At 39.7% G+C, this 19,073-nt stretch overlaps 1 protein-coding gene across 6 annotated transcripts in view; it reads left to right on the forward strand.

Moving 5' to 3' along the window:
* LOC124116722 (vasculin-like protein 1) overlaps positions 1-18,780 on the forward strand; it is a 34,504-nt gene extending 15,724 nt beyond the window's left edge. For 2 of the 6 annotated variants that reach the window (XM_046478173.2, XM_046478175.2), the window contains exons 5-12: positions 1,299-1,538; positions 2,052-2,124; positions 3,202-3,308; positions 3,540-3,659; positions 5,380-5,547; positions 6,476-6,585; positions 8,468-8,561; positions 10,634-18,780. In XM_046478173.2, the coding sequence (XP_046334129.1) occupies positions 1,299-1,538; positions 2,052-2,124; positions 3,202-3,308; positions 3,540-3,659; positions 5,380-5,547; positions 6,476-6,585; positions 8,468-8,561; positions 10,634-10,780 (1,059 nt within the window). In that variant the 3' untranslated portion in view covers positions 10,781-18,780. The remainder of the gene's footprint in view (positions 1-1,298; positions 1,539-2,051; positions 2,125-3,201; positions 3,309-3,539; positions 3,660-5,379; positions 5,548-6,475; positions 6,586-8,467; positions 8,562-10,633) is intronic. The other 4 variants (XM_046478177.2, XM_046478178.2, XM_046478176.2 and 1 more) reach the window with 3 other exon arrangements.
* Positions 18,781-19,073: the final 293 nt, after the last annotated feature.

Below are 19,073 nucleotides of genomic sequence, written 5' to 3' on the forward strand. Positions count from 1 at the left end.
AATTTGGGCAGGTATATAGCAGTAATTAATACAGGTATTGATTAACTAATGTAAGTGTTGATCTGCTACTACAGGTGTAGACATGATTTGGGCAGGTATGTAGCAGTGATTAATACAGGCATTGATTAACTAATGTAAGTGTTGATCTACTACTACTAGTGTAGGCACGTATATAGCAGTAGTTACTACAGAGAGTTCATCTACTACTACTAGTGTTGAGACCTGATTTGGGCAGGTATGAAGCAGTAGTTACTACAGAGAGTTCATCTACTAGTGTTGAACCCGTGGGGATTCCGGGTTAGAATTGGTTCCTATCAACCTAGGCTGGTCGAAAGAGGCGACAATGGTTTGGTTGGTTAGGCTTGGTTACTTAGTAGCGTGTCACCTAACACGACCATTTTGACTGTTGCTCAAGATATCACTGGATTGTCTTCTCCAGACTGTTATTTACAAGTTGCTGTCATATAGTTGGAATATTATTGAGTGCGTCATTAAGCGATGCGAACATACACGCATGCATGCTCGCACACACGCGCCAGACATGTGATTCTATTGAGATTTCATACTGCATGAATGTCTACATGCTGACTGTGTTTGTATGACTATGGGGGCGGTCGGGTAGCCTAGTGGTTAAAGCGTTCGCTTGTCACGCCAAAGACCTGGGTTCGATTACCGACATAAGTACAATGTGTGAAGCCCATTTCTGGTGTCCCCCGCCGTGATATTGCTGGAATATTGCTAAAAGCTGTGTAAAACCATACTCACTCACTCACTCACACACTCACGCACTCACGCACTCATTCATTGTATAACCATGATAACTATGAAGATGACTGAACCATAGTTCAGTACCTACATGCTAGATCTTACATGGAGACGTAACAATTAATGTTGTTTGGTTTGATATTATAGGCAGTTATGATAAACATTATCAGGGTTTGAAATTAAGGAGGTCCTTTAGATTTGCTTCTAGGGACCTAAATTTTCAACTTTTGCAGACTTCTTGACTATCATGCTTCATTTCATATACTGGTTACAAAGTTTGAATTTTTTTGTTTTTCAAGACATTTTCTTCCTGCACATGGACAAATGGTCGTTGTAATTAATCAAAATGATTGTTGTTATTACTTTCATTTTTCTCTTGAAAAGTAAAAATACTAATAGGGATTATGTGTGAATAGATGTCCCATGGCAGTTCGCATTTGGGATAGGTATGTAAAAATCTGAAAAGGTTGGCCTGTAGTAATGTCTTATAGCAAGAACAAGTTCACTTTGTTGACAGTTTTATTTAAGCGTAGCCTGACCCTGTTTTCTTCCAGCAGCTGAACGGCGGCTACCCGCCGGGCTACTATGATCTCTATCCCTATGATTATTACCCTGGCGAGCCCCCCTATTACCCGGGCTACCCGCCCCACCCCAACAAGCGCAGCTACTACAACAAGGAGTCTCGCAGCAACTCCAAGGAGAGCAAGGAGAAGGAAGGAGCGGATAAGAAGGAAAAGGAAGGAGAGAAGGAGCCGCCATTCTCAGATGACTTTGTATGTTCATAGTTAATCTAAGTCCAGGGCCTGGTTCCACAAAGTGATCTTAGCACTGACGCTGTTGCAGGTCAGTGTCAAAGTGTGGCAGCGATGATTGTCCAAGAACAAATATCACTTTGTGGAGCAGCCCCTTGGCGTATTGTCCTTCCCTCTCGTTCACTGTGTGGGTCTGTGTGGGTGCTTGTGTGTGTCTATCTGTGTCTGCTAGTGGTTAAAGCGTTCGCTCGTCACTCCTGAGACCCAGGTTCGATTCCCCACATGGGTATAATTTCTGAAATACATTTTTATGTGTTCCCAGTCATGATATTGCTGGAATATTTGTAAGAGCGGATTAGAATTGATCCCCATCAACCTATGCTTGTTGCACTAGGCGATTGTATAGGACTTGTCGGCTCAGTTTCCTAACTGACTGAGTGGGGTATCAATGTTAAACTGTGGCATGGTATCTCAGTGGACTATGTCTGGACTAGTACATGTTACATATTTACTTACCACTGATTTTTGTTTCAGCCATCTTTAAATGGCAGTGAAGATACAACGGAATCTAAAACCACTAAGTCGCCCAGTGGGGGAGGAGTGTGGGGTAAGTAGCAGCCGAGACATCTCTTTCCAAATATTCCACTGAATCTTGAATCATTAGAACATTTAATAATCCAACTTTAAAATTGATGTTAATGATGGACTTTGGTAGTCATTTGCTGTAAGGTTGATCTTCAGTAATATTTGTGTTGTTGGGACTGTTAAGTTTCCAGCCCTCATTTTAAAGTTGGTACTTACAGTTCTTCTGTATTAGCAAGGGTCTCTGAGGCAGAATATGTTAACAGTTCGTTGTGCTTGCCATGGTTCCAGTAGCTTGTTATCGGAGACAGTCGCTGCAGATGTGACCGCCTCTGTGGACTTGTGGTAGATTGTCAACCCAGAGAGCGAAAGGTCATGGGTTTGATCCTTGGCCATGTCAATCCAAACGACATTAAAAGATGGTACTTGTTGTTACACTACCTGGCGCTCTGCATTATGGGGCATTATGGGGCTTAAACAAGGATTGGTCGGCTCAGTCAATATTCTGTGTCTGAGTGGAGTATTCATGTTAAGACCCGTGAATATTCCGAGGTAGAAAAGATCTTCAGCAACCCATGCTTGCTGTAAAGGGTGACTATGCTTGTCGTAAAAGGCGACTAACGTGATTGGGTGGTCAGGCTTGCTGACTTGGTTGATGCATGTCATCGTATCCCAATTGCGTGGATCGATGCTCATGATATTAATCACTGGATTGTCTGGTCCAGACTCGATTATTTACAGACAGCTGTCATATAGCTTGAATATTGCTGACTAGGCGTTAAACAACAAACCAACTAACTATTCATGTTAAACTATGGCATGGTGTCTTGGTTGGCTAGCACTATAAAATCGGCTTCAGTCAGGACTAGTAGAAACATGCATGCATGTACGTCGCTATATAAGTGCAACAATCTTGAACACAATGTTAAACCCCATTTCACCCCACCCTTACTACAGAAGCATCATGAAGAACCAAGTCATTGTGTCAATGGCTAACAGATTCTGACTGTTGTGATACAACTGTTTTCAAGCTGCCAATACAGATGGCGAAGTTCTCAGTGTTGTCAATATTATTCTGACTTTGATCTTAATCATTTTTCAGACAACCGTCCAATAAACAAATCAGGAAAGGGTGACGATGGAGATTACATGTTTCGAGATGGCAGAAGTCACGGGGGGTCCAACATCTACAAGTCCTTAATTCCAAAGGTTTGTACAAGTCGACATCTTATAATGAAACACCCTGCTACAAGGATAGACATCGTTGAAACATAACCTATTTGTGATGATGGTTTGTCCAATTGAAGTTGTTCAGTTAACAGAAATGCAACATAGGGAGCTGTATTGCATTAGTTTGATAAAACTTTCATGGTGGTGGTGGTGGTTAGGCCATGATTTGGCTACTTTGGTCTCTTAATCGCCATGCTATGGTATTTCCAGGGGACAATTGTGAGAAAGAACCCACGTGAGGGTGCCCGCGTCAACGGAGGATATAAAGACCAGTCTCCCCTAGCGTCCATGAAACCCATGTCACCTACTCTAGCTCAGTCCGGGAAAGAGGTGTGTATTTGGTCATTAGTTTGGCTTTACGGATTGAAAGTCTGCAGCAAAAAGCACCTGACCAAAACGTTATTGTGATAAATTGGATGCATTTCTTTTCCCGCCCTGTCAATTGTGTGTGGATGAAACACTGCAGGAGGTGTTGCTACTAAAAAAAAAGAAAAAGCAGAAAAGCTGACTGAAAGTCAAATGAGCTTATGTCATGGCCTGCTTGTCAGGCATTGGCGTTGTCTGAAAACAACATCTCAAAAACCACTTGACCAATCAAGAGGATACTTCACATGCTTATTCCCTCGTAAGATGACCCCTGATTTTTGTTCCAAGAGGAGTCTATATTGAAAAACAATTGCTTACAAAATGTAGTTTGGAACATGTGTAGTTAGTACTGGGCCCAACGTGTGTGTTCATTTTATTATGTATTTTTACCTTGATTTAACCTTTGTGGTTTGAACATGCTCTTTAGTTCTCTGAAAGTTTGTTATAAGCTTTATTCATGTTATTGAAATTACCTTCTTTTTTTTTCATTACTCAGCCATTTCTGCACGTTTCATGATCATTTTACAACCTTTGACCTTCACTTTTGGTTATCATCTTCTCTAGAACTACAAGGAAGGCCTATGGAGCTGAAACTTTGCATGAATAATCCCAGCTATGGTGCCTCGAAAAGTGTTCATAGGATGCTGATCCAATTGAACATGGCCACCATTTTTACATTAAAGTTCAGGCTTCAGAACCCTGGGGCTCATATTTTGATGGCATAACAGAATGTACATGCCTGATAAACGGAACCTCGGCTTTAACTATGTAAAACATGCATCAGTGCAACCTATCATTGAAAAGTGCAACCTATTATTGAAAAGTGCAACCTTATATTAATGTACACATACAACAAGTGCATGTAAGGACATTACAGATTTGTGTGTGACCTCCTCTTACTTTTTTCCCCATGTATACAATGTGTGAACATACTCAATACCTGGCTTTATGTACCATACTACATCCCTGTGTTAGGTGTAATTTGTCATGCTTTCTTGGGCTTGACATCACCAAACTGGAAACTTCGAGATTATGTGCACATTTGTCTTATAATTTACAGCCATCATTAACTTATGTAAAATCATGACACCTTTTTTAGGGGCTTGAAGATTGAATTAGGTAGGAATTGAGAAAAGTCTCGAGAGTGTTTATGATAAAAATTGTTTTTACTTTCAGCAGCATGCACCAAGTACACTTGAAGTACTGATTGTTAGAATGGACTTAGGTTCAGATGAGGGAAGGGTTGGCTTCCAGAGCATAACATGGACTTTTCATTATTTCATAGATCTAACTATACACAGATATCACCCATGGACTGGGTTTAGGAATTTTCAAATGTTTTACATTGTCTGGTTTCTATGACAACAAACAGGACTTAGGTTTACATGAGAGTAGGGTTGGTTTCCGGTGCATAACTTGAAGGCTGATCAATATTGTTGATCAACTTTGCACAGATATGTCTAACCATGAACTGGTGCCTTGCGTTATCTAGGAATTGTTTAAAGTTTCATTTAACATACCATTAGCAGGGGACATGAGTATTCCGTACGTTGATTATTGAATGGCCGATCTATATCCAAGGTATTTGAAGACAAGTTGGGGATCAGCTTATAGCGTGGGTCAGCTAATGACCTATGGGAAATTATGTTGTTTTCTGATTTGGGTCGACAATTTCTGTCTCCAGGGTTCCCGTCAATCACCCACACCCCCTGCGGATCTTCTCAACACTCGCTTCGTCACGCAGCCCAAGAACCTGGGTGACAAGAAGAGCAACTTTCTCAAGACTCTGCGCTCAGACAAGGCCCTGCAAGAAAATGGCATCGCTGGCCATGAAATACAGGAGAACGGGGATGTAAGTAGCTGTCAACATGTAGTGTTAGGCTGAACAATCAACTGTTTGTTCTACAGCATGCAGTGACACGCACAGTGGGACACCCATTATGTCAGTGCATGTTCGAATTACTATATAACTAAGAAGTATCTTATAGTGTACAGACCTTTGACGATCCAGGTTGAAAAAGGTCTTCAGCAACCCATTCTTGTCATAAAAGGCGACTATGCTTGTCGTGAGAGTCGACTTACAGGATCGGGTGGTCAGGCTTGCTGGCTTGCTGGTTGATGCATCATATCTCAATTGCGTAGATCATTCTCATGAAATTAGGAATGAAAGGTAAGGGGTACTTTTCATGACTTTAAAAGTAAATAATTTAGGAGATCCTTAGATTATAACACTGTAGAATCAAACCTCAAGGACCCCAGGAGCGCCGTTAGTTATGATCACTGCTTGTCATACAAACCAACTGAAATGGGGATTGAATGGGGCCAAGCTTAGCTGATTGTGTGTTATCATACGCCAAGACATTTTACAGGCCGTAGGTAACATGGCTGGAATATTGCCTACTGCTGTCTCAACATTTACTTGCTCCCTGCTTCAGATAGTATTTGTTCTCTCCCTTCCTCTTATACTGTTGTCAAGCAAGACAGTCGTGCTTGACAACGGTTTAAGGATCTATACCCAAACGTCGCCTATACAGTATTAAAGAAGTTGTTATCCATAAATTGTGTCTACTTTGTCATCCGTCAACTTCTAAGTAATGCCTATGAAAGAATTGGTCGTGTTTATAGTCTGCCATAATGTAGGCGGAATATTGCTGTGTGGTGTTTAGCAAATGTATTCGTTTTCTGCATCAAAGTTTTTTCAAATATGTTTTCATTCGACTTGCAATAGCTGGAGCAGTTAACTCTGGTTTGTGGTAAGTTTTACATTGTTGGTGTTGCAGTCTGCAGGCAAATCCTCAAGTGACCAGCTGGTGAATGGAATGGATGAGCTGCAAGTCTCCACAGAGCCTGGCCGCAACATTCTTTCCAGCTCCCTGGAGGCTGAGCAGAGGTGGGTACAATGTGTGAAGCCCATTTCTGGTGTCCCCCGCCGTGATATTGCTGGAATATTGCTAAAAGCGGCGTAAAACCAAACTCACTCACTCACTGAGCAGAGGTAGCAACTCTCTACTAGTGTACATTAGATAGGATAGAATTGGGCCCAAGCAATCTATGCTTGCGGCATGCGGCAACTAAGACCTATAAGGTTTCCAGGTTAGAATTTGCCCTGAGCAATCTGCTTGTGGTGTGAGGAAGCTAGGATCCGTAGGGATTCCGGGTTAGGATAGGACCGTGCAATCTATGCTTGTCGTGTGAGGCAACTAAACTAGGACCTGTTGGGATTCCTGGTTAGAATTTGTCCCTAGCAATCTATCCTTGTCGTGTGAGAAGCTAGGATCTGTTGGAATTCCTGGTTAGGATCGGACACTAGCAATCTATGCTTGTCGTATGAGGTAGCTTGGATCCGTAGGGAACCTTGGTTAAAATTGGTCCCTAGAAATCTATGCTTGTTGAATGAGACAACTTAATGGATAGAATGTTCAGGTTGGTTTCATGGTGTTCCTGTACTCTGACGGGGTATATGGTTTCTCATGACATAAATCACTCAATTGTCTGGTCGGGGGCAAGGGTGGCCCAGTCGTCTAAGGCGCCGCAATTCGCTGTGCAGAGTTGCGTCCCTTGGGCACGCCAGAAACCTATGATTGTGGGTTCGAATCCCGGTTCGCCCCGATTATGTTTCTAGGTTTGTCAGCACCATACCCGTGCTCTTGGGTTTCACCGAAGTGGTAAACGTCTGAGACCTGCATCACTTCGGGCTTTCCTCCCACATCAAGCTGACACGTCGTGATAGATAACTGGAATACTGTTAAAAGCGGCGTTGAAACCAACTCGCTCCAGATAAGCTTTTGGTGTTGTGGGTATTTTACCCATGCATTTTACAATCACTGGGTATCAGTTATTCTATCTGCGTATTCAGATTTCTGTTACCCACTAGTTTTTACACATGTGGGTATTTAAGTTAAATATTTAAAAACACTATTCATCTAGTCCCTACAAACTGGTGTCGTGTGGGTTCGAGAGATTTATAGGACTAAAAAATACCACGATTCTTCCACAAGAAAGTGTGATGGCAAATGATCATGATGTAACTGTCATCGTGGAGTTTGGCAAGGTTGACGGAATGCCCGTTATAATTTCAAAATAAGTTGCTGATTTGCTAATCGAATACGCAGGGTTACTTTACAATATTTTGATGATACGCACAAGTTTGATTTTTGTAGCGTATCTGTAATGTTCGTTGCGTATTTGATCATGTTGATACGCTTGGATTATATTTTACTGTGTATTTCTGCATTTCTGATGCGTATTTCACGCAGATACGTAGCTTATCTGGAGCTCTGCACTCACTCACTCAATTGTCTGGTCCAGACTAATGTACATATCCAGGCTGGCTTATAGATGGAATATTGCTGCGTACTACGCTAAACAACAAGCATATCAGACATACTAAGCATTCCCTTTGCGTTCACTTTGCTGGGGCTGTCATGTATGCTACTCAAAATAAGTTAAGGATCACCCATTGCTTTCATGATTAATATAGTTAATCTGTCATGGCTTGAAATTAACTATAGTAACAGCAAAGAATCAGGTGGTCCTTAAGTGTTTTTGAGTGGTATGTTATCAGGCTACATAGGTAGCATGTCTTTTTACTTTTACTGGTGTAACCCCCTTGGGACCTGGGTAGTCTAGGCTGCAAGCATGTTATGTCTTGTCATAAGAAGTGACTAACTTAATTTGTTTATGCTCCATATGATTATGCTGAAAGAGAAACTATCTGCAAGCATTTTCCCCACTCACTTAACACATGACATTAAGGTTTGTTTGTTCTGCAGGCTGCTTCGCGAGATGGGTTGGAATGAGCAGGACGAAGAGGAGTATGTGATCACAGAGGATGACATGAAGGAGTTCCAGAAACTTACAGACATGGTACGTGGACATACCTCCACATAGGGAGATGGATAAGTAGACTGTAGACATACCTCCACATGGATAGATAGAATAGTAGACTGTAAACATACCTCCACATGGGGAGATAGATTAGTAGACTGTAGACATACCTCCACATGGATAGATAGAATAGTAGACTGTAAACATACCTCCACATGGGGAGATAGAATAGTAGACTGTAGACATACCTCCACATGGGTAGATAGAATAGTAGACTGTAAACATACCTCCACATGGGTAGATGGATTAGTAGACTGTAGACATACCTCCACATGGGGAGATAGATTAGTAGACTGTAGACATACCTCCACATGGGGAGATAGATTAGTAGACTGTAGACATAGTCCACATGGATAGATAGAAAAGTAGACTGTAGACATACCTCCACATGGGGAGATAGATAAGTAGACTGTAGACATACCTCCACATGGGGAGATGGATAAGTAGACGGTAGACATACCTCCACATGGGGAGATAGATTAGTAGACTGTAGACATACCTCCACATGGGGAGATGGATAAGTAGACGGTAGACATACCTCCACATGGGGAGATAGATTAGTAAACTGTAGACATGGTACGTGGACATACCACAACATGGATAGATGGATTAGTAGACTGTAGACATACTACCACGTGGGGAGATAGATTAGTAGACTGTAGACATGGTACGTGGACATACCTCCACATGGATAGATGGATTAGTAGACTGAAGACATACTACCACATCGGTAGATCGATTAGTAGACTGAAGACATACCTCCACATGGGTAGATAGGTTAGTAGATGGTAGACATACTACCATGTGGATAGATGGGTTAGTAGATGGTAGACATACCTCCACATGGGTAGATAGATTAGTAGATGGTAGACATACTACCACGTGGATAGATGGGTTAGTAGATGGTAGACATACTACCACGTGGATAGATGGGTTAGTAGATGGTAGACATACTACCACGTGGGGAGATAGATTAGTAGACTGTAGACATGGTACGTGGACATACCTCAACATGGATAGATAGATTAGTAGACTGTAGACATGGCAGGCAGATATAATTAAATGGTAACATTTATGTTATCATCTGTGAGTACTGATGACATATCCTCACTTGTTCGTAGTTCATGCATGACTGCTCCGTGGTCTAGTGGATTTGCCCAGAGAGCTGCAGGTGGGGATTCAATCCCTGACTGTCGTTCCTGATCACATTAATAGATGGTACTTGTTGTTGCCCTGCCCTGCGCTCCTTTAAGTAGAAAAAACAAGGACTAATAGGCTTAGAGTCGTCTTCGCAAGGGAGTTTAATAACTATAAAAGTCCAGTATCCACCCTTGCCGAACTAGGCTGGAATACCTTATAGAAAGAACTATGCATAGACTTATCAATATCGTGTAATGAAATTGACATTTGTTTTGTAAAATGCTGCACAGATTTTGGTCAATTGCAGGATTTGCAAAGCCAACCTAGTGTCAACAGATCCTTTTCATATCTTTTCATGTTTTAAATCAAGATGCTTATGTGATTTGATGCTCTTTGCGAAGTAAGACTGTTTTATTACAATATAGATCTTGATTATCGATCAGATCATCTTCACTGGGCGACCTGATTTATTTGAAGCAAATACAAGTGATATGAGAGGTTGAATCTGAGTGGTCACTGAGGGACATTGAAGGGACATAAATCGTAATAGGCACTCGCTGCACTACGGTTGAGCCCCAAACTTCCAGCCTAGTTCGGCAAGTGTGGAACCTAGACTTTTACAGTCAGTTAACTCCCTTGCCTCGTGATGGCTTGGAGTTGGCATACTGTGTCTGAGACGGGAATCCATGGTTAACTGCAAGATGGTATCTCGGTGGACTAGGACTATTAAACTATGGCTTGTCCAAATCAGTAAAAGAAGCCCCACACGTGTGCATTCACGTTGCTTTATAAGTGCGATCATATTGAACATAACCTTAAACCCATTTCACCTCACCTGACATCAACTCGCAGTGTATTTTGTTGTAAACTGAAGTTTAATGTCTTTTTGATTGAAAACTTTGGTTTTGCAGGTAAAGAAAACCCCTCGCAATGGTCTGGCCAGGACACTTCCCAAAACATGGAGTCCAAAACACATCCCAATATACCAGCTAGCCAATACCCAGGAGCTCAATGAAACACTGTCGTCATCCGATTCGGAAACGGAGGATGATTCGTAACACAGGCTACAGTTGTTGTCACTGCAGTGATAATGTGTGCCGCCGCCGCTTTCTCGCTGTCTTGCACCTGTCTCTCTGCTGACCGCGGGAGAAGCGTCCCATGTTCGCAGTCAGTTCCCAGGAGCAGCTGTTCTGGAGGATGATTCGCAAAGCTAGTTTGAGCGTTATATGTGGTATTTACAGAAAAACAAAACTGGTATTTGATAACATTGATTCTGAAGAAATTTTTGAATTTATTTTTTAGTTTTTCTCTTTTTCCCTTGAGAGCTTCAAGGGAGGACGTTTTGGGGTCTTGATTTGTTACCCTGGTTGCAAAGACAATTACCATGTTGAAAACTATGGAGAGGTATTTATATATTGTATGATAAAACAACAGACTTGTGATTTCACATTTTTCGACGTCATCTCATGCCCACAGTTGCCCATTGTGTTAGGTCTTCTTGGATCATGTGAGCAAGAAGCTTGATTGAGAAAATCACGAGAGTACTAGGTCCACAGTCCATGTGAGATTCACATCACTGATGTCTCGTCGCCAACATACACCATTGATTCAAGACCATGTATTTTGTGCAGCAGGTTTTATTCTCAGAAGATGAAACAGGATGCCTTTCTTTTCAGCAAAGTGTCATAATTTTATTTTTGTCCGATGCATAGTAACTAAATCATACTACTGTATCACTAGTATTACATTGTTTTCTTTGCATGAAAGAAGATCTTTCCTTGTCTCTGCCTGGCAGCAAAACAAAGACAAATTCTGGGTCCTGGATTCTTAGCAGAGCTGTTGAGGGTACTTTTGAACATTAATTTCATTTTCCACACTGTAAACTTTTATTCAAATTTCAACCATATGTCTTTCTCTTAGCATACTGAGTGCTTAGTAATTACCAAAACCACGGGTTGCATTTGTCATCAGGGCAGTAGGTGCAAAATAGATGCGTTATATTTTTCAACCATGGATGCTCTGTAGTGTTTGCTGTTAAGTCTACATGAAGTAAACGTGCAGCTGCATGTTATCACATCGTCAAGGTGTGAATGTCTTCCCGAAACATTATACAAGTTCACAAACCTACCATAGCTACTCGTGTACAATTTAACTGGGGGTGTATTGTTACGTTTTTCTCATTCCAGCGTTTGATAACATTGTCGGTGTTTTGTGAGGTTTATCGTGTACACATTGAAGTATTGTATCTGTGGCGGTACGACACAGGCTCTCTATCAACAAAAGGTATATATGCTCAAACTTAATGCTCTTCAGTAACGTACCTACTACAATGTCCAAGTATAGCCATGTATCCATGGTAACCGCTCCTTGATATGGATCCTGTTCTCGCTATAAGGTATATGAATTATGCATATTTGCCTAGGAGGAAATTGTATTGATGTCTTGTTGACTGTCTGCAGATTTAGCGCTACCACAATATTCTCTTTACTTGCATTTTCATTGAGAATTTGCTGATATCGATTATCTGCTTGTGGATATGTTAGTCATTAGTAGCATGTCACTAAGCTTGTTGGAAGTTGCCTATCTCATACTGACAGCTGAAAGTTTTTCTTGTTTGTGTTTAAGTTTGTTCTGAGTACATCTGAGAAAACACAAGTCAGTATACTTTGTGATTATGAATAGAAAGAAACCATTACTTTGAAGAATATTGCTGGTGCGAATGTCATTTACGGACTTGTATTGAAGGATTAAATGAATCATTTAAACATCATCTGTTGAGAGTCATCTGTAAAACACCACACAAAGGTAACCATGGTAACTGTAACCTTTTGTTACATGTGTCCACATGATTACCCCTTGCCAAAGAATCCAGTGCCATCTAGCATGTTTTTTTCATGTGCAACTGTTGACTCCTGAAAGACACTAAGCTTTCAGGGTTCACAAATGAGACATCGTGACCACATTTCTGTCATAGCAATGGAGCTGCTCAGAACGAATGGTGTGTTTTGTGATCCGAGACCTGAAGACGACACCCCAGAATTGAATCTAGTCATCTGTAAAGTGGGGTAACCCCAAGTGCTCGTACCATTCCGTGGTTGTCAAAATGATCAAATATAAAATGGTGACTGAAACATATCTCTGTGAAATATTTGTCATGAAAGAGTTCTTTGTCTCAATTTACCAAGTACATAAATTTGTTTCGTTTCATATAAATCTGTTTGCTGTGATGGATTGTCATGCATCTTAGAACACAAATTTGCAGAGACAAATTTTCCAATCTTTTCCTTCCTTTCCATATGCCTCCATTGATTAAGGTTGTATTTTGTTTAACACCTTGAACTAGTAATGCAGGATTTCATTTGCAGCTATACAGGTTTTTAGATGTTGCAGGTATAAACTGACTATAGTGTATCTGATATGCACATGTTTTTATCCAGCCTGGCATGTAATGAGTAGGATCAAGTTGTCATCTGGTCTGTCTGTCCGTTTTTCGTTTCTGGAGCTATTCAAGATTTTTCATCCTAACATGGTGCATGCATTAATCAGGGGCTGAAGTGGTGCCGTATGCTTTTAGGAATTTAAAAAAAAATATAAAAAGAATTTCCTGTTTCCATGGCAACAACTTTGACTTTGACTCAGTTCATAGTTGTGTGTTTGTACTGACCATATGTCTAATCCAAATAGGTATTCTTTCATGAAACTTTGAACATACAAAGACCAGGTTGACAACTGATGCCTTTTGCTATTGAGGGATTTTTAGAATGTATTTTCCGTTTCCATGGCAACACATTTGACTTTGACTCTGTTCAAATTGGTGTGTACCTGACGTAAAAATACAAAATTCCAAATCCCAATTCCATGGTATTACTTTGATAGCTCAATAACTACCCTTGTATACGGACAGACAGATTAGATGGAAATTTTCTCTTAAAGTTGGACTTACAGTAACAGTCAGATGATTTGTTCATTTGAATTTGTCGGGGGGAGGGAAGGGGGATTTGTCATCTTCTGATGACACTTGTTTGTGGAATGCTACATCAGTGCACCGGTGCATCATGAGTTTTCATATGCTGATACGAAATATGATATGTCTTTTTTTCTGTATCTATACAAGACAATACACTTGCTGAAATAAATTACTTACTATTTGTTTAATGACCCCTGGGGTTTTTGTCGGTCAGACCCTAGCAAAATGTGTTGTAATTTGCGTTTCAAGTTCACGACTAAATATAGCCACTACAAACGTGTCTACAGATAGCTTTTCCTTTTGAACCTCGTAATATTTGTCAAGAAGTTCCCATGCCATTTGATGTAAATATGCAAATCGCGATATGTATCACATCGGGACATTGCAGTATCTTTTCACCACTACAATAAACTGGTACTGATATTTTGTAAGAAATTCACTGGAGCATGTATTTAGCCTTTAAATTGTGCCTTGAGGCAAACTAGAAGTACTCAGGCAAATCATCTTCTAAAAATTAGTGTAGAAGCTGTTTTCAAACAAAATATGTGTTTCCTAGCGTTTTGGGGGTTGTTTTTTTTGTCAATGGTAAAATTAACTTTCATTGCCAATTTAGTGCCTGAGAAGACAAGGAGTTTGCTTTTATAAGAGCTGCTCATGGGATACCCGTAGTTTCCTAGCGGCCTACTACTTAGGGAGGTACATCCATCGAGATGTCAGTTCTGAGAACTGTTCGTTTGTTAGGATAGCATGATGCTAATTATGCTGCCAGGCACCTTGCATGTGATGGAGAATGCAAGCTACTTATTCTCATGTTCACGTCATTGTTCAACACTTGTTCAAATATTCACTACACAAACGGCTTGATTTGAGAAAATGATTTGTATTTTTAGTTAAGACTTTTAGTCTCAGAAAGCTGTAGGTTTTGGAGTCCCTCTGTGCATTAAGTATAGCTATAAAAATGTTTTTCCAGTTCCACACGAAATATTGTTTGTGCATTATCCCATGGTTAAACTTCAGTATAGTGTTTACTTAGTGTCCTTTAGCGGGGTTTTGACAATGCTGATAGTTGTAAGGTTGGAAACAATTCATGATACTTGGTTTACATCCGCGTATGTTCCAAGATAGGTTTCAGCTGGTAGGCCATCTCAGGTTTCTACCATGTTGTGAAGAACTTTTCAAGTGAGGTGGAATGCTGTGCCTAGGGTGGTAAAGGTTTAATGGAATAGCACAGAGCTATATGATATTTCCGTCTAACGTTGGATTTCCTTTTTTTTGCTTCTTTTTTTTTTATCATTTTGGTTATTTTGATCACATTCTTCCGTGGATTTTCTATTATGCCTTCTTGAACAACACAATTTTTTTTTAGTCTTTCTTGTCATTCTGTACTGATGTTAGAGCTGTGTTTGATGATGTGACACCTGAGGCCAGGTTCTTTTAATAGTTGATTCCCCAGACCGACAGACAAGAAATGGAAAATAGAAGAAAGCCGTTTGACTGTTCTTTTGTTTTACAACATTGGTGAAATGGAAATAACACTTGTTACCGCAGATTGAAAGAAATGGTGAACAAGATGTTTAAAAATCTTTTAGGAAAATCTTGTCATGTTAAAACTTTTCTTTCCTTCTTTTTCATTCCTAATTAGCATACAATGTGTGAAGCCCATTTTCTGGTGTCCCTCTTGATATTGCTTGAATATTGCTAAAAGCAGCATAAAACCATACTCACTCACTCACTTACTCACTCACTCTCATTATTAGCAGTACTTATCTAGAAGTTGAAATTTATTAAAGTTATCTAATGACTACCTCCTTTGAATTTTAGGCCAAATCTTTTGCAAACCAACTAATGAAAGGTAGATTTGTATTGGAGATGAGGATAAGTTTAGTTGTTACCAGTTCAATGGTCAATCATCAATTGGTCGACTGGCTGACATTCATTATAACATCGGAGAAGCAGACAGACAAGGCAGTGTTGGATGACTTAGACAGTTTCGGTAACATGTTTTTAAAAACTTGAGTCTACTAGCCCGAACATAGCTCTTAGCATCATTAGAGTTTAGTGTTATTATATGGACTATTATTAGCTGAGCTTACTAGCCCGAACAGAACTATACTAGACTCTGGCTTTGGACTAGTGGCTAAAGTCACATAATGCTTAAATCCATTTGAAGGGCCTGCCAATTTGCCTGATGGTTGGTAGAATTTGAGGCTTTGTTGCCACTAGTGGTAAAAGTCTGAGACCTGCATCTCTTAGGCTTTCCTCCCACATTTATCTGAGATACCATGATAGGCGACATCAAGGCATGCTCTTTGAACTCTCTCACTGACTTGTTCCCATGTTAAGACAATTTTTTGGTGAACCTTTTCAAGATATGCAAGATCCAATTTTTTTATCTTTCTCTCTCCCCTCCCCCTGCCCCCCCCCTTTTTTTATTGTCGATTTGAGCCTCAGTTTGTACAACAGAAACCTTTCATGTCCACGTAGCTAGGGACTATATAGGCTGTTTAAGCATGCACTCATTTCTGATGGGTGTTTGATAAACTTTAGGCCATGACAATTTGAGTTTTTATTTACAGCATGACCGTCTTGCTTGATTTTCATAATAATTTTACATTGAGTATTCTATACTTGTCTTTCAATAACATAAAGATTTGCTAGTTTAGAACAGACAGTAAAATCTCTGACAATTATTAGGAAATATTCTACTTCCTGCTTCTCCCTTTAAATATAAGCTGTTGTTTGGACAACAGTATCCGCATGAAGTTAACACTATATGTGGGGGAATTCTTTTCAACGTGGTGCTGGTAGGAAAAAACCTTTTCAATAACTTTCCTTTGCACAAACTTTTTTTTTTTTCGTGTCTTTCTGTGTGAGGAAATAAAGCTATGTGTTAAACTTATTTCTGTAGGACACAAGGTTATTCTTAGGAATGATCATCACTGTAGATGTTTAGAACAAAATGTTCAAGATTTTCTAAACGGACTGCACTTCTTGTAGCTTGGTGTTGGTTAGCGAGGGCCAAGCTTTTCTTATGACTTGATTGAAGAAGAAGAAACCAAATTTTTTCAAAAAAAACAAAACATTTACCTTCTTTGGATGAAATTTGTGATAATTAGAACCAAGTAGTAAGGGAAGCTTGTCCTAGCTATGGACAGTACCTGTGAATATACCTACAGTGTAGATACGTAATCGTGTGACTTGTTCCGAGACGAAGAACTCCTCTGAAATCTTTCTGGTGGATATTAAAGTTATATGATAAACTATATATCCAACTGGTGAAAATGTTCAATATGCATGCCTGTAAAAAGTTGGAAGAATAATATTTTAATGCATTTTGTAAATTATTTGAAGTTGTGATGTGTAACCAAGGGCTCCTATTTATCTGCAGTTGCACTGATATGATGTAGAGCTAGCGTCGGTTCTGCTTGTTTAACAACATTAGTCAGATGCGGAGCTGGGACATGTTGAAGGTTGATGCTACATTAGTTAATTCTCACGACGAAGATGTTTCTCTTTCTTGCGATATGAAACTAATGCTGAATATCCCAGCTTTTCTTGTAGGTGAATTATTAAGCTCAATGGGAAATAGCATTGTATATATGAAACATATTAATGTGGATTGTCTTAGAATAACTCTACCATATCATCATTAAACAGATTTACTTTGGTGTGGTGTGTATCTGAATAAATGAATCGTTATGTTCATATCCTGACGCGTACCATGTTATCGTGTAACACGGTATCACATTCTCTTCAATTACCACAATACGTGTAATAAACTGCACTGTAAAATAACCAATCTGCTATGTGTTGTAAGACTGTTTTACTACTGTGAACACATGTTTAAACAATATTTTTTCAATTGAAAGTAAGATTATATTTTGCTATGTTATGAGGGACACATTGACAAAGATATTTGTTTCAAGGGGTCGCATTGACAAAGATGTTTGTTTCAAAGGGTTGCTTTTTGTGTAAGTAACACACTTACCTGCTGGTTGGCACCAAATACTAATTATTGTTATGAGGATCAACATTTATGGTTGGATTTTGGCCAAAGAAAATCCATAAATCCCAAAATAATGGCATGGCTCTTTTTGAATGGTGCTACATAATCTCCTTTTTTGATGTTGGAGTAAGAGTTTGGTGGTGCCGAAGGTCAAGGTCAGTCTGCCATAAACCACAAAGTAATGTTGGATAGGACAAAGATATAACTAAAACATGTTGAAAATTGATATTTACAGTTTTATTTTCTTGTATTTGGATGTCATCAAGCTGTTGAATCCAGGGGATGGCAATTTCTGTCAATGGACATAATTTGGAATATATGCTGATGTTATATCAGATGTCAGTGATATGTGGGTTAAAGTTTTAACATGAAGGTTATTGATATATGAATATATTCTGTACCTATCATTTTGTTAACATGTTCATAAGTTCTTTGTATCTATACTACTTGAAATAAGATAACGAAACCTGAGTTTTATTTTCATATGGCCATAGCCCCGGTCCTAGACAAGTCATGACTTGACTGACCAACTATAGTCATATGAAAAGATGGGTGTTCTTTAACTTATTTTGAGTTGTATATATTGACACAGACCCAACTGTTGGCGGGTCCGTGGATTGGATTAAGATTATCCACAGTAATGATCAATATTTTCTTCAGCATGTTAACGAACAGTTTTGAATGATAATTTCACTATGTATTTGTTTGAAAAACAGATTTATATCTCCATACAGTGCTGTTCTGTGAAATTAAATGTGTATTTGTGGATGAATGTTATGAATGTACTGAAGTTTTGAAGAGACTGTAACATGGCAGTTCCCCCTCTTTGAAACATTGTCAGCGTCCCTGCAATGCCAGCTGTGAGAGCGACCCAGGATTTGTGTTTGTGATGTGTTTCACCAGGACTTAGCCAATGTACAATGTGGAGAAGGAGACGAGAGTTATGCAATGAGCTAGACAATACGTAGTTGAGGAGGTATGTGGAAATTCATACAATACTGTGGTATAAAATGAGTATTTTGCTTGGCACTTTACAAATGAACATATACTATGTCATGGTGAAAAATAAAACACATTTTCCATTTTGCATTGATTTGTTTGTTTGTTGATCTGGTTATTGTGTGGATCTCGATCCGCTTTAGCTCTCAATAGTGCTGAATCTTGGCCATGTCTTCACATGGGAGTACTTTTAGAATTCAGCACCACAGCCTGTCCGAGGTCGATCTGTCATAGGTGACATGTCACTAAAAAAAGTAACCATTTTTTTTGGGGGGGGTGACCACTCATCAGCCTTGAATTTGTGACCTCGGGTTGTTGGACTGACATCTATCTGACAAACATCTATCTGACAAAGCTGCCAGTCTGTTAAAGGTGTTCA

The sequence above is a fragment of the Haliotis rufescens genome, unplaced genomic scaffold (genome assembly GCF_023055435.1).
Source record: "Haliotis rufescens isolate VD_foot unplaced genomic scaffold, xgHalRufe1.0.p SCAF_2, whole genome shotgun sequence".
NCBI lineage: Eukaryota > Metazoa > Mollusca > Gastropoda > Lepetellida > Haliotidae > Haliotis > Haliotis rufescens.